Source organism: Salvelinus namaycush, chromosome 18, assembly GCF_016432855.1.
Source record: "Salvelinus namaycush isolate Seneca chromosome 18, SaNama_1.0, whole genome shotgun sequence".
In the NCBI taxonomy this organism is placed as follows: Eukaryota; Metazoa; Chordata; class Actinopteri; order Salmoniformes; family Salmonidae; genus Salvelinus; species Salvelinus namaycush.
In genome coordinates, this window is record NC_052324.1 from 23,183,399 (window position 1) to 23,204,233 (window position 20,835).

The 20,835-nt window shown below is 42.4% G+C and overlaps 2 protein-coding genes and 1 non-coding gene across 3 annotated transcripts; 1 reads left to right on the forward strand and 2 right to left on the reverse strand.

The window, feature by feature from the left end:
- The first annotated feature begins 4,560 nt into the window (after positions 1-4,560).
- LOC120063605 lies at positions 4,561-4,615 on the forward strand. Its single transcript, XR_005478536.1, has one exon. It is a non-coding gene; the product is annotated as a U7 small nuclear RNA (small nuclear RNA).
- A 2,320-nt stretch (positions 4,616-6,935) lies between these two features.
- Positions 6,936-9,880, reverse strand: LOC120063247 (proliferating cell nuclear antigen-like). Its single transcript, XM_039013493.1, has 6 exons — positions 9,474-9,880; positions 8,627-8,724; positions 8,344-8,411; positions 7,995-8,189; positions 7,627-7,750; positions 6,936-7,528 (listed from the first exon to the last, which is right to left on the reverse strand). Exons 1-6 carry the CDS (start codon positions 9,692-9,694, stop codon positions 7,452-7,454), a joined length of 783 nt encoding a protein of 260 aa, XP_038869421.1. The 5' UTR covers positions 9,695-9,880; the 3' UTR covers positions 6,936-7,451.
- A 696-nt stretch (positions 9,881-10,576) lies between these two features.
- On the reverse strand, positions 10,577-18,365 carry zgc:152830 (uncharacterized protein LOC767682 homolog). The gene is made up of 16 exons (XM_039013494.1): positions 18,273-18,365; positions 16,581-16,622; positions 16,411-16,501; positions 16,159-16,307; positions 15,946-16,054; positions 15,577-15,704; positions 15,314-15,413; positions 14,905-14,980; positions 14,464-14,549; positions 14,250-14,354; positions 14,056-14,131; positions 13,747-13,865; positions 13,344-13,427; positions 13,200-13,257; positions 11,259-11,440; positions 10,577-11,161 (listed from the first exon to the last, which is right to left on the reverse strand). The coding sequence occupies exons 1-16, from the start codon at positions 18,281-18,283 to the stop codon at positions 11,027-11,029; spliced, it is 1,551 nt and encodes a 516-aa protein (XP_038869422.1). The 5' UTR covers positions 18,284-18,365; the 3' UTR covers positions 10,577-11,026.
- Positions 18,366-20,835: the final 2,470 nt, after the last annotated feature.

The window sequence follows — 20,835 nt, forward strand, 5'->3', positions numbered from 1 at the left end:
ATAGTTTCTCTAAAGCTCTCTGATCTTACTATTAAAACACAGAGCAGTGATCTATAGGTCAGTGCACCTCATTCATCCATATACATGTCCCTCTGTTCCTGCAATGGATATTCTTAAAAGCTTTGCAATCATTGATTGATTCTGATATGTGCAGTATTCCATTTAAAGGAAGGAAGATGTAAATTCAATAAAAGGTGTTTTCTTCTCATTAACCCCTACGAGTCTAATCCTGTAGATGGTGACATTCCCTAAGCTAACACATGGAACTGTTTTATTAATATGGTCATAAGACGGACCATTTAGCTATTTGATTTGGAGTTTTAGGACCCCTGTAAACCAACACGTTTAGCCTTTATTAAAGCCTTCATGGTGGAGCTTTAGGAAGTGGATGGAACAAAACACAGCTCAGAGACACAAAACACAGCTTATCTTGGAGGTGGGGTGGGGGCGATGGAGGGAGACACGTTGTAGCCTTGGAAACGGTTGCTAAGTAGCGGGGCGAAGGATGCCTGGACAGAGGGACCGAGATGGAATTGTGAGGAGGGATGAGGAGAGAAAAGAGGGGGAGACCTGTGTGTGTGTGTCTGTGTGTCTGTGTGTCTGTGTGTGTGTGTGTTGAACAGTAGACTGTGAATCGAGTCACTCATACACACATGGAACTCTAAAGTGCTTTTGCACTCCGTGGACCCTGCCTTTGGTGGGATAAAAATAACCAGGTTCTGGCTATCCAACACCACTGTATCCTACAGACACACACACACACACACACACACTTATGCACACTTACTCACAACACACACATTTCCATTCAATCTACTCTTACTTGAGTTTATTCCTCTTGATGCCTAGTTGAACTAAAACCTCTGTACCCTCTGTTTTTTCTCCTTTCCTCTCTCCATCCCTTCTCCACTCTCTTTTATCCTCTCCTTTCTCTCTTCCTCAGTTATGAAATATGATTGACAGAAAGCGGACACAGACGACATGTAATTCATATGCTAATCCATGTGGGTTGGATTTCCGCAGTGCCGGGCCACATTCACAAGTTAACTTTAAATCAATTTGGATTAAAGCATCTACTAATTGAACCTTTTGTTATTATATTAATATTATACTATATGTGTTATTGGAACTTCTCTCAACCACAGAAATAGTGCTTACTTACTTGCTTATGGCAGCTCAATTCACCAGATGATGGTACGCCATAGTTCTCTGTTAATCATGACAGTAGATGTCGGCAGATGTTGTCCACGTATGTTTCATGTAGTCTTCCACTATGAGACCACTGGTGGCCAGCTGATGATGCCTGAAACATACAGAAACTGTATTGAAGATTTAAAAAATAAACACAAATCATAAGACCATCATTTACAAGTAGGACATGGACAGACACGCAGTCTAATGCACACACGTATTCTGTGTATATTCCTGAATGGTAGAGAGGGGGGAAAAACATTAATTTGAAATAGTCTGGAAAGATTTCATCTATTTAGGCAGTGGTGGTTGTGTTTTGGTAGCAGCCTTGAGTAGTTATTTGTTTGACAACAGACAAGCATGACATAGACTGACCAGGTGAATTCAGGTGAAAGCTATGATCCCTTATTAATGGCACTTATTAAATCCACTTCAATCACTGTAGATGAAAGGGAGGAGACAGGTTAAAGAAGGACTTGTAAGCCTTGAGACAATTGAGACATGGATTGTGTATGTGTGGCATTCAGAGGGTGAATGGGCAAGACAAAAGATTGAAGTGCCTTTGAACAGGGTATGGTGGTAGGTGCCAAGCATACCGGTTTGTGTCAAGACTTGCTGTGTTTTTCACACTCAACAGTTTCCTGTGTCTATCAAGAACGGTCCACCATCCAAAGGACATCCAGCCAACTTGACACAACTGTGGGAAGCGGTGGAGTCAACATGGGCCAGCGTCCCTGTGAAACGCTTTCGAAACCTTGCAGAGTCTTTGCCCCGCCGAATTGAGGCTGTTGTGAGGGCTGTTCTGAGGGCGGGGGGTGCAACTCAATATTAGGAAAGTGTTCCTAATGTTTGGTATACTCAGTGTATATAGGCATGAATGAATGGCTACATGTGTAACTGGCGTGTCCTAAATGGATACAGGTGTAACTGCCGTGTCCTAAATGGATACAGGTGTAACTGATGTATTCTAAATGGATACAGGTGTAACTGGTGTGTTCTTGACTTGTGCAGCCAGTATTCCTTGCACACGTCAATATATCTATAGGGCTAATTCTGGAGGGATAGCATTTGGCCATCAGAATTCTCTCGATTTTCCTCTCTCTTTTATCTCTCTCCCGATCTCCTTTTCTCTCTCTCGATCTCACCCTTCCCTGCTCCTTCTATACCAGGGGAGAACGAATGGTCCCTCTCGTTGAAGATACGAAGTTCAAGGCCGACCGCCGTACTGCAGGAATTGTTTGCAGAAAATAGGATCCGCATTATAATGAAGGGGAAAATGGCAATCTTTGTGGTCAATCTTCATGTATATAAATACAAATTTGAAGGCAATCATGGTACCAATATTACTTCTATAACACCAGATGTATGTCCTTGAAGAGATTATTTTTAAATCACACAGAAGAAATGATAAGGATAATTTAGTAGCTAATATCAGCCTGCAGTACCCCGGTCAGCCTTCAATTTGAGGGGCAGCACTGAGCTACCCTCAAAGGTCACTTGATCGAGAAGCTCAAACTTTGCATGTGAGTTCTACATACATCTCCCACAAGACGCCATCTTAACCAACTTCCTGGTCTGCATTCCAAACACTTAACAGACACACCCTCTCCTCTCAAATTAAGTGGACACTTCTGATGACGTATCATGATATCTGACGAGTTTACACTTGCAGGGCAAGGGGCGAGGGAGTAAGGAAGGAATTTTAAATGGACCACACTTGCCCGGAAATTCGTCACTCGTTCATTCCAGACAATTGTGTTTTCAGTCACCGGTAGCTTGTGGGTACTTTATATGCGCTACAGTCAATTATGATTGCATGTCTACTTATATTAACGATATAATTATCCATATACGCCTACTGTATGATAGCTAGCAAATTAATTAGCTAACTAACGTTAGCCTGCCTAGCTGGAACTTCTGAAGTAGGAAAATGTTTTATTTCTACAATTTCCAAAAGCTAACCAAACAAAAATATAATTACTGAAAACAAGGGCTGAGGGGCTTACGTTGCAAACTTCCCTTGCTTGGCTAATCCTTTGGGCCGACGATAAATATGGCCGCAGGGATTCCCCCAAGGGCATAAAACGAGGGTACGTGAATAAGGGTGTGTATTTTATGAGTTTGAAACGCAGCACTGGGCTTCAAATGCGCTATTGAGTCTTCAGATAGGAATGAATGGTGTCACGTGATCGATGGCTTTGTCCATTCATAAATGTAGTCTTTGCTCTATACCCACCTAGGTATACCTAGACTCACAGAGTAAGACCAAAGTGACTTGCTCTCCTCTCTCTCTCCATTAGCGATCCCCTGACTTTTACTATCTCCATGTATCTTCATCTCACTCTGTCGTTTCTCTGTCTTTGTCTCTCTGTGTGTGACCCACACTCCTTAAGAGTCTAACGCAGCTCTGTGTTAACTCATTTCCCTCTGCCTCAGAGAAAACTACAGAACTTACTATAGAATTCTGTTGTACACTGTAGTATACTGTACAACACTAGACTCCACACTGTAGTATCCCTCGTTCATGTGTTGTACTACAGACCGCAAAAACACTACAGTAATTACTATAGTATATACCGCAGTACTTAATTTGCATATACCCTGGCCATTCCCGTCCCAATTTGTGTCACCTATAAGTGACTGGAGGCTGCTATAACAGGGAAGGCTTTCCACTAGATGTTGGAACATTGCTGTTGGGACTTGCTTCCATTCAGCCATTAGAACATTAATGAGGTCGGGAACTAATGGACGATTAGGTCTGGCTCGCAGTCGGCTTTCCAATTCATCCCAAGGTGTTCGATGGGGTTGAGGTCAGGGCTCTGTGCAGGCCAGTCAAGTTCTTCCACACTGATCTCAACAAATCATTTCTGTATGGACCTCGCTTTGGCCACAGGGGCATTGTCATTCTGAACGATGGAAACACAAAAAACATCAACCACAACCACACATCCCACCAGTATCCTGAAGAACAAGTTTCCATCCCCTACTTTCTATTTTTAATAAAGTTATTCACCCCCTCCCCAACCATACCCTAAACCGGGTTTGTATCCTATTCCCAACCCTACCTCTTAAACCTAACCCCATCTCTATTTTATTATCCTCTTTACATTTTTTTTATTCATTAAAGTTTTTTAAAATCAAATCATGTCGAGGAAGACAAAAGGTGAACTCCACCACCCCTCCCCCTTGTAAATTGGCAAACCTGACCTTCAACCAGACAGCTACACTGAGAAGAGGGATAGAAGAAGGCATGAAGCCCTGAGATGTCCCTACCAGTCCCAAAGTTCGTTGTCTCTCTCTACAGGTTATAGAAAAGAGCAGCTCTTAACTATCCGTACAGACTCCAGTCCTATCTACCTACAGGCTATGGAATATTTGCTCTTTTAGTATTTGTCCAGTAGGTTTCCTTAAGGAGAAAGCCCACACTTATATTACAAAAATAACAAAACAAAAACATAAGAGTAAATACTACAGCCTGTGAAAACACTACAGTATACTACAATCATGTCCGCAACACTACATTGAATAATACAGCAAAAACACTAGTGAATACTATCGTATTTATACCATAGTGTCCTATATTATTTTTTTCATGTGAGGGGAGAAAGCGATAGAGACGATTGACAGGCAAGCCTCAGTATTCTCAGTACTGGATAATCTCCTTTTGCATCTGAGGGGAGGGGGGCACAGAGAGAGAGGCGGCGTCTCACCCTGTCCCCTTATCTCACCCCGTCTCTGGCACAAATCCCAGTCCTTTAAAAAGCTGTTTACAGACCAGACAGAAAAAGCAGAGGGAACGAGAGAGAAAGGAATGGACTAGAGAGATAAGTGTGGTAGACTAATGAGCAGAAAAGTCTGAATAGACAGAAAGGGCACTCCAGGCCAAAGAGAAAAGCTAACTGTATACTAAACATGTAAAGCAGAGAAAGCAAACTGTATAGGCTATCTTTATGAGTTGTCTGGCTCAAGAGATGTGAAGGGGTGAATTGTTACTGAGGACTGCGCCGCAGTAATGCTTGTTAATGTACTTTTTAAATTATTAGAATGCTTGGGCAGAAATAACTATTTAATAAACCTTATTGGAAGAGAGAAAAGCAAGGAAGAAGACAAATGCAGGGGCTACGCAAAGAGACAGACCTGTCACCAGAGGAAGACTGATAAAGAAATGTAAATGTCCAGCTAAACAGTCATAGCTGTCTCAATATTTCATTAACCACTCACATAAAGATGAATTACTTTATAGAATTAAAGTCATCAGGAGAAGTCCACCTAGGTAAATCTATCTAGGTTTGCTCCCAGAGAAGGGGGAAGGATGGAAGCATTGCCTGGAGCAACCTGAGGCAGTAGTTATTTTTACCTTCAGTGGAAATTGGTCACAGAACCACAGTGATGATTTAACTTGAAATGAAGGTTTTGAGGGACAAAAACACATTTCTCCCCTGGTTGCTGTGGATACTAACTCAATGCAGCTCAGCAGATTAGTTTTGAGAGCCTGTGGTAGCTGGGAAAGGGATAATGTAGAAATGCAATCTACAGTGAGATTATAATCCAGCCCTCCCCCTTGTTGCTTTTGGGCTGTTTGAACCCAGTGAAGTGCTAAAATTGAGTATACATCTGAAGCCAGATGTACCGATGGGATTAGGGTTTCAGAAAACCCAGACTGACAAGAGCTGTGTTGGCTAGTCCCGTAGAGAGATTTGCTAGAGGACATAGCCTATTCACTTATAGCATGAGTGCCAGTGGTTGTGCCATAATGCCAAACAGTTTGGTTTGACAATGACAGTTGTCAAGGGCACAAACAGATCTGGGTCCAGAAACCACATATCTGTGATCAACTCACATTACCCCAATCGGTAGGGGGATTAGGAGATTATAGAAATACCTGACCCTATATGGTTAGTGGGAACTAGCAAGATCAGTGGGTCCCCCAGGGGACGGTTGAGCTAACCTAATGCGATTAGCATGAGGTTGTAAGTAACAAGAACATTTCCCAGGACATATCTGATATTGGCAGAGATTAAATTCTTATTAATCTAACTGCACAATTTACAGTAGCTATTACAGTGAAAGAAGACCATGCTATTGTTTTAGAGTGCACAATTTTGAACATGAAAAATTAGGCACATTTTGAACAGAAATACAATGGTTCATTGGATCAGTTTAAAACTTGGCACATTGTTGCCATCTAGTGGCCAAAATCTAAATTGTACCTGGACTGGACTAATGTTATGGCCTCTTACATTTCAAAGACAATAAAATAAAGTACTTTCTTTTATCAGATCTAACGCGTTATATTCTCCTACATTAATTTCACATTTCCAAACTTAAGCATTTCCTTTCAAATGGTATCAAGAATATGCACATCCTTGCTTCAATGCCTGTGCTATAGGCAGTTAGATTTGGGGGTCACTTTAAGCAAAACAATTATTATTATTTTTTTTTTTAATGGGCAGATCCTTATTAAAACATGCACCATTAGTCTAAATACATTGGTAAATTAATCTGGATAAAGTTTACCCTAAACAAGGGTATGTTAAGAGGCATATATTATTTTTCAGGGAAACAGATCAACCCCAATACTGGAATAAAAATGTGTTCAAACTAGATTCTCCATTGCAAGTAATGTGTCAAAAACTAGTCCATCTATGCCCAGGAAAACTGCAAATGAAACAGCACTGAGAAAGTTCAGATTATGTTATAGTCATGGGCACCACCTTGTGATAGCAGATAGAAAATACATATTGTAAAATCAGAAGCAAATTTATTTATTGGTGTTCAAGAATAAAAAGTGAGAGTGGTGAACATGACCACAGAACATATATACAGACATATCTACAAATTGGAATGAGCATTTGTTTTCCAAACAGAAGAGGGAACAAGGGTAGGGATGGAGTTGTTGAAGATCAACAACACAACTCCAAAACAATGTTGTTGATCTTCCTCAGACAGCTGGCCAGGTAAGATTAGTAACTGATAAGTACTTGAGCTGGAATAAGAACCCTAGTCCCAGAAAAGGACATTAGTAGATCCCTACCACCATTGTCTATCCAGTATAAAAACATCTAATTCAGACTGGATCAGTCAAACTGCTGATATCAACAAATGTATCCAGATAAAACTAAAACGCAATAGTGATGCCATGATGCAGACAAAGTCAGTCAGCCATCCCCTTCCCACCCGCCAACAAGATCCTCCTCCCCACCCACAGGAATGAACATGAACACCCCCCCCACTCCATTGGAAGTTTGGACCAGGGAGGTTTAGGAAGCCTCCTCGTCAATCTTGGGCGCCAGGTAGTACTTGACATGGCCCATGTCAGCTATCTTGTACTCCACCACTGTCAAAGAAAAGATCAGTCAGACACCAGAAAACGATATACAGTACCTAATAGGAGGGGTAGAGGTTAGGGTTAGAGGGCAGGAGCAGGTTACCTACCCAGGGGGATGTCTGCAGACATGCTGAGGATGACTGTCTTGGAGAGGGGTGTGGCCTTGGTGAAGAAGTTGAGGTAGTTGAGAGCAAAGATCAGCTGGACTGGCTCGTTCATCTCAATACTCACCTAAGAGGAAGGAAGGGGAGAGAATATATTTAATTCAACATCGAAGCCTCCAGTGAGCCCAGACAAAACTGCAAATCTGCTGTCCAAGAGAACAATCTTTACCGAGCCGATGGCCATGCTGGTTGACATGTTCATTGTCCATCTGATATGCAGTTTCTCACACTTCACCCCAGGGATGAAATTATATAGGGCACTATATAGGGAATAATTTGGACACAGACCCAGGTCTCCTCCCCATACGTACCGCTTCCTCCTCCTTGTCCACGTTGCTGGTTTGGGACAGTTTGACGTTGCCAGTGCCCAGTTCTCCCGTGGCCGAGAACTTAACGCCATCCTTGGCGCAAGAGATCATGACAGCGTCACCAATCTGAGACAGGTCACGGCAGATACGGGCAAACTCCCCCGATGGCATCTTGACCACACAACTGTACTCCTGCTCCTAGAGAGTTAAGAGAGGGGTGAGAACGTGGCAGCCAACATGGCATGGTCTGGTGACAAGTGACAAACGCTACTGCCACAAGTATGGTTCAAATAGCACATTCTAAAGAGAAGTTTAGAACTTTTACTTAATGGAATGTTGGGAGAACACTTACTGGGATTCCCAACTGTTCTACATCGAGATCCATCAGCTTCATCTCATAGTCCGACACCTTCTCCTGGTCTAAGAAAAGAACAGGTTAACACTGACATCTAATTAAACATTAAATACATTCCAAGCATAGATGATAGCAGTGGTTTATCATGGGTCCTGAGAATTCAAGTCGTCCTACTACAGGTACGACTCTCGATAGAGCTATCCATCTATCATTCCAGCTGCAAAATGAAATATCCCTACTGTAAAAGTAGAGATATTGCTTGATGGATAAAGGTACTCACTGAGTGTCTCAAAGACTAGGGCGAGTGTGTCTGCGTTGTCCTCTGCTCTGAGAGTGATGATGTCCTCATTCCCAGCACACTTCAGGATCTTTGACATACTAGGAGAGTGTGGTAGACCAGTCATCATTTCACTCAAAATAACTTGCTGAAGCACTGTAAAATATGAAAATTGAGTTGATATGCTTTGTTTTTACGCCAATATTTTATTAGCATATTTAAACCTGCTCTTTCCATAGGCTGTGCATGTCAATCAAATGCAACTTTGGCTAGGCCGTCATGACACTGCAAGGAGCACCATTGTCTAGAAGCTCTGCTACACGTTAGTTAAATTATACTTAAGCATTTATGAGAGAATGTACAAAGTGATTTCATATAGGTGGTAAACGTGATCGTATGCTCCATTTAGCAAACAGCCAACTTCAAACAATAGTGACTGACGTCAACTGAACTTGGCGGTTCCCGGAATTCCCGCCAACCTTCAACCAGCGATTTGGCGCTCAAGTGACGTCACTTTCAAAAGGCGGCTTTATTACACGCATGTTACACTGCAACCGGTCGATATATCAGTTTTCCAGGATAACAAGTTGTTTGTAGACAATTTTTAACTTTTGAAAATAACACGAGGCGTTGTAAGAGACTTGAACGTCTAAAATGTCCCCACCATAGTAAAAAGTAGAATACTAAAGCTACGCCAACAAAATAACATGGTTAACTTAGCTTACTAGCGACAATAAAAAAAATTCTTAAACTAGTTACATCCCTGCTAAACTAAGGACGTTATTGTTCTCTAGGCAAAGTAACTAACCTTGACAATCATGCTGTCATATTCAAAATCAGTTCCACTCACCTGCTAAGATTGACTCCCATTGCCAGGTTGCGGTCGCAACGGTAGGAGTCGAACCCGTCGCTGCGGAGAGTGAGCTGAACTAGGGAGACGTGGGACGAGTCCATACTCTGAAGAGAGATACCCGACGAGCTCACGTCCCAACAGGCCTCCGTGATCAGGTCCTTCAGAGCCTCCAAAACCTTCTTCAGGATGGATCCCTGTACCAAGCGAGCCTCAAACATTGTCGAGTCTGTTTGTATGTAGTAGAAATACAAAATTATTTCCTGAGACCGTTTCCCACAACTTTGGTCCTGCAGTCTAAAAATGCAGGCTTGGATACAAAATGAGCTCCCTTTCTCGCTTCTCAAAATGGGACAAGACTTATCTCTTCTCTAGTTGGAGGGGAAACGGTCTGTGGATCACGAACGCGCGCTAACGTGTCGTTTTAAGCGTTGGCGTCATTCGTCATTTCCGTTTAATCATGGGCGCCTTCGGCTCCTCCCACTGAAGAAATTGAGGCACATTAATCTCTCTTTGATATAGTTTTAGGCATTTGTTCATACTTGTCATACGCATACGTTTTTCCAAAATGGTATATGTTACAACCTATTTGTGACCGCCTTCACAAAGTGATCAAAATAAGGAAGTTCGATGGCGCCAAATGTTCTCCAGCTTAATTTTCAAAGCAGTAAAAGGACTCCGATATTTCGACTTTAGCTATGCATAAATGTTCTCTGGTTTTACTTTATTTCGGACTCATGTTATTTACGCTAACCCATTTGTTTTAGTGATATGAAACTGTCTATGCGCTGCTGCATTAGGTTTGTCTGAGCTTTCCCAGCTTGCATTTTTTAAAATCTTTGCAACAAAACATTGGAATTTATTACATGACAAACAGTCCATGCACCATGACAAATGTAATATATTTGAATTAAGAGAAACTACAGCTTCCATATTCAGCATACAATTGGATAAAAATGGATTAACCCAAATAGACAACCATATATATATATATATATATATATATATATGGTTGTCTGAGTGCTGGCCTACTTCTAACCTATACCTGCCATTCCACAATTCCTGGCTCTAGAGTTAACATTGGTTATTGAAATAAGTAAACATTGAAAATCGATTATTTTATTGAAGCACACAGCATTTAGCACACAACCATTTGACTTGCCACTCACCTCACGTTTCACACGTATAAAATGGATGGATGAACACAGAGCGTTTGTCATTTCTCCCCTGAGAGTATTCAATACAGTGACTCATGTTAGACATGGGGGTAAAACATTTGGGATACTTAAGGTTGGATGGATATATATAGTAGCATGATCTTAGAAACAGAATCTATAGAACAATCTGAGGTCTTGGAATGTTTGAAATTAACTGCCGATATCACACCATTGATGGATATGTGTTCTAGTTCTTTGTGTAATATATCAAATTATACTGGCACTACCATATTAGGACGGTTATATGTGATATAACTCAGGACAGAGAGTAGGGTACATTCTACACATTTTTGTATGACAAGGTTGCTAAGCACTGGGCAGGGTGTAGTTGGGTTGCTAGGCGCTGGGCAGGATGTAGTTGGTAGCCATGGCAAGGACTGGAGCTCCGGTGGGTACACCGGGGAAGGGGCCGCTGGAGCCAGCGATGTCGATGTGGGAGTACGGCAGAGGACTGCCAGAGTCCACACCATACTGATGGAGGGAAACAAACACAGAGATTATGTTCGATCCAGGGCTGTGAAAAGAGCTGGAGCATTGTGTGTCTGTGTGGTGTGGGATGTGTGTGTACCTTGTCCAGCCCAGAGGCCATGATGAGGAAGGCAGCGGGGGTCTGATGTCCGCGGGGAGTAGCAGAGGATGGCAGGTTGTTGCTCTGCAGAATCTCCTCGTACTCAGACTTCCCCTTATGGAAGTCATAGTCCTCACGCCTGATACTGGACACCTCAAACAGATCACCCAGCACCTCCCCCGCTACACAGAGGGAGAAATAAATAGGACTAACAGGTTAAACCATGTACAACCCAGAAAACCCACATTCAGACCTGTAAACCCTGGTTTGAATGAATAGTATCCTGTATGTATGTATGTATGTATGTATTGTACACCTCATTTACTCAAGTTTTCCATAACTTTGTCAGTTACCTGTATGTACAGTCGTGGCCAAAAGTTGAGAATGACAAATATTAATTTTCACAAAGTCTGCTGCCTCAGTTTGTATGATGGCAATTTGCATATACTCCAGAATGTTATTAAGAGTGATCAGATGAATTGCGAAGTCCCTCTTTGCCATGCAAATGAACTGAATCCCCAAAAAACATTTCCACTGCATTTCAGCCCTGCCACAAAAGGACCAGCTGACATCATGTTAGTGATTCTCTCGTTAACACAGGTGTGATTGTTGACGAGGACAAGGCTGAGATCACTCTGTCATGCTGATTGAGTTCGAATAACAGACTGGAAGCTTCAAAAGGAGGGTGGTGCTTGGAATCATTGTTCTTCCTCGGTCAAACATGGTTACCTGCAAGGAAACACGTGCCGTCATCATTGCTTTGCACAAAAAGGGCTTCACAGGCAAGGATATTGCTGCCAGTAAGATTGCACCTAAAATCAACCATTTATCGGATCATCAAGAACTTCAAGGAGAGCGGTTCAATTGCTGTGAAGGCTTCAGGGCGCCCAAGAAAGTCCAGCAAGCGCCAGGACCGTCTCCTAAAGTTGATTCAGCTACGGGATCGGGGCACCACCAGTACAGAGCTTGCTCAGGAATGGCATCAGGCAGGTGTGAGTGCATCTGCACGCACAGTGAGGCGAAGACTTTTGGAGGATGGCCTGGTGTCAAGAAGGGCAGCAAAGAAGCCACTTCTCTCCAGGAAAAACATCAGGGACAGACTGATATTCTGCAAAAGGTACAGGGATTGGACTGCTGAGGACTGGGGTAAAGTCATTTTCTCTGATGAATCCCCTTCCCGATTGTCTGGGACATCCGGAAAAAAACTTGTCCGGAGAAGACAAGGTGAGCGCTACCATCAGTCCTGTGTCATGCCAACAGTAAAGCATCCTGAGACTATTCATGTGTGGGGTTGCTTCTCAGCCAAGGGAGTGGGCTCACTCACAATTTTGCCTAAGAACACAGCCATGAATAAAGAATGGTACCAACACATCCTCCGAGAGCAACTTCTTCCAACCATCCAGGAACAGTTTGGTGACGAACAATGCCTTTTCCAGCATGATGGAGCACTTTGCCATAAGGCAAAAGTGATAACTAAGTGGCTTGGGGAACAAAACATCGATATTTTGGGTCCAAGGCCAGGAAACTCCCCAGACCTTAATCCCATTGAGAACTTGTGGTCAATCCTCAAGAGGCAGGTAGACAAACAAAACTCCACAAATTCTGACAAACTCCAAGCATTGATTATGCAAGAATGGGCTGCCACCAGTCAGGATGTGGCCCAGAAGTTAATTGACAGCATGCCAGGGCGGATTGCAGAGGTCTTGAAAAAGAAGGGTCAACACTGCAAATATTGATTCTTTGCATCAACTTCATGTAACTGTCAATAAAAGCCTTTGACACTTATGAAATGCTTGTAATTATACTTCAGTATTCCATAGTAACATCTGACAAAAATATCTAAAGACACTGACGCAGCAAACTTTGTGGAAACTAATATTTGTGTCATTCTCAAAACTTTTGGCCACGACTGTATATGTATGCATGTGCGGAGCGTCTCACCTTTCTGCCACTGCCGGGCATTGCCAGAGCGTTGGGCAGCTCCGTTGTCCATGATGATCTAAAAAGGGACAAAGTTTAATCAAAAAAATAGTCACCATGGCCAGTGTGTTGTATTGTACTGTGTGTGTATGGTAGAGTACTCACAGAGTAGTTTGGTCCCATGGCTCTGATGGCGTGTCCTGTCAGAGTGGCGATGGTAAACAGCTGAGGAGACACCTCACATACCGCCTGGAAAGAGAGGAGATGATGGTATTTTTACACTTGACGAAACACCCTGCCAAGAGATTAACCTTCAAACCTAATTTTACGTTGTCATCAACAGCTATCCCCTAGAATGTCGCATGCAAACATATCCGGTGACACCTGTTTTGGGACTTGAAAACAGATACACATTAAGGTCGTGCCCCTTGACCTGGAAGGCGTATAAAGTCACTGACTGATAGTCAGTCAGTTTTTGACAGGAGGAGGAATTGAGATTAAGGTGACAGAATGGGTTGGACAGGAGAAACAGAGGGAGAGAAGGGGGAATAGAGTTGTCTATTCTCACCTTCTCCTTCATTTCACAGAGCAGGTCGACCATCACCATGCGTCCCTCAGCGTCCGTGTTCCCCACACGAACCCTGCGACCCGCACGGGACACCACCAACTCATCAGCTACGTAGCAGTCTGACAGAAGAGAACCACAACACACAACCCTTAAACCCTCATTCAGTCAGAGAGAAACAACACACAGAGAGAGATAGGAGAAAGGGAAGACGCCAACTGTACACTCATTAGGTGAAACTATAGAAATAGAATCATAGAAATAGATTTATATAAGATTCTATTTGTGAAACCCCTAAGTCATCACACTGACCTGAGCCCACGCTGTTCCTCACCATCGCCATGGCCCCGACCACCTTCAGATGCTTGGGCTTGAGTTTGGCCAGGACCTGACAGGACAGAGCTACATGTTAGCAGGAGTAGCAGACTATTTGAGGGACTATGAAACATCTCTAACTACCATCCTCTCGTGATAACTAAATAGTGTCAAAGTGCTAGTTTTTGAACCTGGAAGAACCCAGCCACGGCAGCAGCACCACATTTGTCTCTGTGCATGCCAGCCATGAAGCCACCAGCCTTGATGTCAGCTCCACCGGTGTCATAGGTGATGCCCTGAGAGAAACACACACAAACATGTTACATCCAAAAACATGTTCATGACATGATGAGAACACCCCACCCCCTTTATCACCATCATCATCTTCCCCTCTCTCCCTCTCACCTTGCCGACCAGCATCAGTGTGTGTTGGACTGGTCCTTCTCCACAGTACTGCAGCTTGATCACTCTGGCCTGGTGACGAGGCACAGCTATAAGAGACAAACACACGGATGAAAAACACAGACACACCAGACCTGGGTTCAAATACATGTGAATTTGTGTATCTGGTATTTAAAATACTTTTCTCTGTGTATTTGAGTATTTTCAAATAAACAGCCCAAAACAAGTACTTTTATTTGAGTATATGAATGGTTATTTGTTAAAAAAACCAGATAGTATATCAAATTATGAGAGCATTTTCAAATACATGGGAGTGTATTTGAGTATTTTCAAATATTCAACTACTATTCAAATAAGAGATCTGAATACTTACTGTGAATGTATGTAAAAGTAATTGAGATATTTGAAATAGTATTTGAACCCAGGTCTGACACACACACTTACCATTGGCACAGCGGTTGACAGCAGCGAGGCAAGGGTACTCCTTCTCCAGCACCTTCAGATCACTCACCACATCTACCTGAGAAAGACAGGGTGGTTCAGCTTCATCACATTAACATATAACTGAGATGCATGACACAAGTAGAGTTTAGATATGCTGGCACTACTAAAGGCTGGTACAGAATGGAGAGCTCATCTGGGTAAAGTCATATTCCCAAAAATTAAAGGTGATTGCATCTCCCAAAAAGACTGCAACAAAGCTTTGACAAAGACCGATTGAGGTCGAAACAGATCAGCATTTTTAACTAATAAAAAAAGCACCTGAATCACAAAATCACTTTGTTGTTGCTGTCTTTTTGGGAGACAGAAATCACCTTTTCCCTTTGGGATGTATGAGAAGATCCTCTCTCACCTGCACTGGGCTGTCCTTAAAGAGGGCCTGGATGTACTCAGCTACACGAGGAGCAGCCATCCTCTCAGGATCGGACCCTCCTATGTCGCGGCAAGCCAGCCTGGAGAAAGAGGGAGAGAGAGATGGGGTAGTCGGCGGAAGAGAGAAAGATTGCTTTTTTAAACTAACAAAAAAATAGATTTTTCAGATCTAATACATTTAAAAACCTCTCCCCATAAGAGGGATCGCTAAGTTACAGATGAAAATGTGTGTGTGTGACCCACCGTCCACTCTCCAGAGCAGAGGCCAGATCCACCAACTCCTTCCCCTGGGCCTCCTGGTCCACCCACAGCCCCAGAACACACACCTTATACTGGCTAGGCTTCACAGACGCCTCCCTCACTTCCAGAGGCTGAGAGAGAGGGAGAGGGAAAAAGAGAGAATAAATGTGAGCACATATTTGGTGCAAGAGAATTTATTTTCTAGAGCTCCATATGTGTGCAAAGTTTATTTGAATAAGGGTCTAGGGGTTTATGGGCACAGAAGTGCCTGACGAAGTCCTTCTGGTCAAAACGTTGCACAATAATAAAAAACTATGGGAGCATTAATCAGTGTACTGGTATCTATTCTTTATTTCATAGGATTGTTCTCACCATGTAGAGGGCGTGCAGGGCACCTAGGGCAGCCACCAGGGTGCTCCTGTCATAGCTGCTATGGCGAGGACAGACCAGAAGGGGGCGCTGCATGCCTGCTTTCATGGCCCTGAAGAAACACCCATACAGTATATGGTAATGAATGGGAGAGCTACACACACACACAGACAGAGTAACCTCTTGATACCATTTGTGTGTGTGGTGTTGACTGACCTCTTGATGCCATTAACAGCTGCGTCACTGAAGCGTCTGACATCATCGTAGTCCCGGTTAACGGGCCCGGTGGACGCAAACACCAAGCGGTTACCAGGCAACCCGGGAACCTTCAACACCACCACCTCATCTCCCAGACCACAGTCCACCTAGCAGAGAAAGCGAGAAAGGAGAAGGAGGAAAAATGAGAAGGGAGAAGAAAAAAAGTAGGGCTATATTCATCTATCTATATGTTGTTGTTGTGTGACTCACAGAGCTGTAGTCCAGCAGAGGTGCTTTCAGACATTCCAGCTCCTTGGGCAGCGTGTCATAACTCTGCGTCACCAAGACTATTCCATCATAACTGGAGAGAACACAGTTAGTTCTCTCTCTCACACACACAAACACACACACACACACACACACACTTTCTCAATACTCACTTCTGGCTCTTACAGTCAGTGGTCCACTCGATGGGCTGGACACTATAGACAGTGATGGAAAAAGTACCCAATTGTCATACTTGAGTAAAAGTAAAGATACCTTAATAGAAAAATGACTCAAGTAAACGTGAAAGTCACCCAATAAAATACTACTTGAGTAAAAGTATTTAGTTTTAAATATACTTAAGTATCAAATGTAAAAATGTAATTGCTAAAATATACTTAAGTACCAAAAGTAAATTATTTCACATTCCTTATATTAAGCAAACCAGAGGGCACAATGTTCTTGTTTTATTATTTTAGGGATAGCCAGGGGACAATCCAACACTCAGACATTTACAAACAAAGCATGTGTTTAGTGAGTCCACCAGACCAGAGACGGTAGGGATGACCTGGGATGTTCTCTTGATTAAGTCTGAACTGTCCTGCTAAGCATTTGAAATGTAGCTAGTACTTTTGGGTGTCAGGGAAATTGTATGGAGTAAAATGACATTATTTTCATTAGGAATGTAGTGGAGTAAAAGTGGTCAAAAATATAAAGTAAAGATGCCCCCCAAAACTACTTAAGTAGTACTTTAAAGTATTTTTACCTTAGTACTTTACACTTCTGACTATAGAGAGAAACACATTAATTACAGCTCAATATTACTGGTCTTGAAGGCCCAACTCACAAACCTGGTCCCAGATTTGTATGTGACCTTGTCAACCCCATTGCTGTCATTGTCAAGCCAAACATTGTTAAGCATGATAATGAATGACAAGGAGTTGGAAATCATTATAGTACACACTGGCTCTCTGGTTACCAACTCAGAATAATACAGTGAGCTGTTTAAACTGCAGAGAAAGGTGAGATAATGTATTGCTTTGCTTTCCTGTCTGGTATTCTCTGCTGCAGGGTTAGTGATATCACTGAGATTGTGTCAAAGTCTGTCTTTCAGAGAAACCTTTGGCCTCTAGATAATCTGCAAGACTCGTATACACTTGGACTGTTAAGACTCCCTGGTTATCTCTAAAGGCATACATAGTCAAGGGGACATCGCAATACTCTAAAGCAGCCCTTTTGCTTTTACCTGCCCAATTTATCCACTACGCAGAAGGAACAGAGAGACCTTTAGACCATTGAGATCCACTTTATGTTGAGTTGCAGACCATATGAGTCTGACTCGGTTCGTTCTATGACTAGATATGTACGTACTATGCTTTCAGATTGAAATGGAGGGAGTGTTCTAAAGGCCAGTGTTCCCTTTCTCTCACCCTCCCTTTTCTGTAATGTGTGTAGATTCATGCCTTTGGCACAAGAATAACACGTAATGACATGTCATGTGGGGAGACTATTATATCTCCAAAAACAAGGAACACGATCTAGGAACAGAAAGTGAAAATGGCAGATTTTTGCCATAGGCCAAGACAAACTGGGCTGTAATAAAAAGCTAGTTCGCAGCTACTTGAAAGCAAAATTGCAACTATCTTGCTAATCAGTCTGTCTGTAAAAACAATAGACAGTCCTTGCGAACTGATCAAGGGGATTTAAATATGCATGCAATCCTGTTGAACAAAGCCACGGCTCAAGAAGTTAGTTCGCTCATTCATACCCGATAACAATTGATCCTGCACACATGTATTTCACAAAGTACATTTTCTGACCGAATCTTTGCACGGAAAACAGCTAAATATATGAATCGGTAGGCTTACCGGGCACACATTGCTGTCCTTCCGACGTCTAGAGGGAAAGAGACAGCAAGCTGACAGAACGAAACCTCCCTCCAGTTGATCACCTGATTTATCAACGGCCTTTAAACTTAATTATGGGAATTGTAGTTTATACATAGAAATTACTTATCGTCTCCGTCGCGGAAATGTATGCAGATTATCCATAGAAACTGTTCAGATAATCAATTGTAAGTGTTACTTATGATGCACATGCTAGAGAGCATTGAGCTTTGATCTCACATACTGTGAGCACTGAGTGACAGTATCCAGTAAACTAAACTACAAACACTGACCAGGAAGTGCACTTCTGTGCATATCTGTTCAGTAGACAAACTAGCAAGGCGAGTTACTGATCTTCGGTCCAAAGTGCAATAATGAGACGATTTACAAGACGTTTGACCTGATTGATATGATATCGGAAAAGTCAGCTACTTTTCATTGACTAGATTGTATTAGCAGATTTTGGTTGTGCAACGTAGAGTTTATGTTGCTGGCTGCGTAATGTATACACCAGTTCCACAGGATAGGGACAAGGGGTTAATTTGGGATTGGGCACAAGCGTTACAAGTGTTGTCTGTTGTGGTCCTCAGTGCTTGACTTCAGCAGGAACTCACCGGAGTTGACTACTGGCACCTAAAATGTTCTACTGTTTGAGCTCCGTTCCTCTAATAGAATATGAACTCAAAAGTATTGTGAAGCTCCTGCACCATAATGAAGTGTTCCTATATATGTGTGTATGTTTGTGTTTCAGAGAGGTGACGTGGTTTCAGAGAGGTGACGTGGTTGAGTGTCAGATAGACCAGCTGGGGGTAATACAACAATGTTGTCTAACCTATGACCCCTGAAGCAGCCAGCCCACTGGGCAGCTCTTTTTTTAAATCAACCAATCATTATGATTGATAGATTCAGCTCTCTTTTGGACCGAAGTTGCATTATTCTACTGTAAATCAGGTCACAAATCCAAGCAATGTTTTGTGTGTAAATTCTGTCAATCTAACTCATGTTGCATATATTTTGTGGAATTTCTGTAGATTCGACTAGATTACTTATACATTCAAGCTCTGTGTGTTCTGTGATCATTCTTATTCAAAACATCTGTTGTCATACTAAAATACCTCTCACATGGCTAAATGGATAACGAGTCTTTACAGAAGTTAAGTGTCCTATAACAATGTTTCCGTCCCAAATGGCACCCTATTACCTACATGACCACAGACCAAAAGTAGTGCACTATATAGGAAATAGGATGCCATTTGTGACGCAAACAGTGTCATGAAGAATATTATTTTACCTAGACAATTAGATTAAGCAGGACTACCATTAATAATTATGATAAATATTCATGGGGGTCATTATGACTCATATCACTGTCATATTTCTTTGACAATAGATATACTCAGTGGTCAGTTTTAGGTACACCCAGCTACACTGTACAAAATAAAACTCAAAATGCAACAACTTCAAAGATTTTTTTTAAATGTATTTTTTTATTTCACCTTTATTTAACCAGGTAGGCTAGTTGAGAACAAGTTCTCATTTACAACTGCGACCTGGCCAAGATAAAGCATAGCAGTGTTAACAGACAACAACACAGAGTTACACATGGAGTAAACAATAAACAAGTCAATAACACAGTAGGAAAAAAAACCAAAATGAGTCTATATACATTGTGTGCAAAAGGCATGAGGTAGGCAATAAATAGGTCATAGGAGCGAATAATTACAATTTAGCAGATTAACACTGGAGTGATAAATCATCAGATGATCATGAGCAAGTAGAGATACTGGTGTGCAAAAGAGCAGAAAAATAAATAAATAAAAACAGTAAGGGGATGAGGTAGGTAAATTGGGTGGGTTGTTTACAGATGGACTATGTACAGCTGCAGCGATCGGTTAGCTGCTCAGATAGCAGATGTTTAAAGTTGGTGAGGGAAATAAAAGTCTCCAACTTCAGCGATTTTTGCAATTCGTTCCAGTCACAGGCAGCAGAGAACTGGAAGGACAGGCGGCCAAATGAGGTGTTGGCTTTTGGGATGATCAGTGAGATATACCTGCTGGAGCGCGTGCTACGGGTGGGTGTTGATATCGTGACCAGTGAACTGAGATAAGGCGGAGCTTTACCTAGCATGGACTTATAGATGACCTGGAGCCAGTGGGTCTGGCGACGAATATGTAGCGAGGGCCAGCCGACTAGAGCATACAGGTCGCAGTGGTGGGTGGTATAAGGTGTTTTAGTAACAAAACGGATGGCACTATGATAAACTGCATCTAGTTTGCTGAGTAGAGTATTGGAAGCTATTTTGTAGATGACATCGCCGAAGTCGAGGATCGGTAGGATAGTCAGTTTTACTAGGGTGAGTTTGGCGGCGTGAGTGAAGGAGGCTTTGTTGCGAAATAGAAAGCCGATTCTTGATTTGATTTTGGATTGGAGATGTTTAATATGAGTCTGGAAGGAGAGTTTACAGTCTAGCCAGACACCTAGGTATTTATAGATGTCCACATATTCTAGGTCGGAACCGTCCAGGGTGGTGATGCTAGTCGGGCGG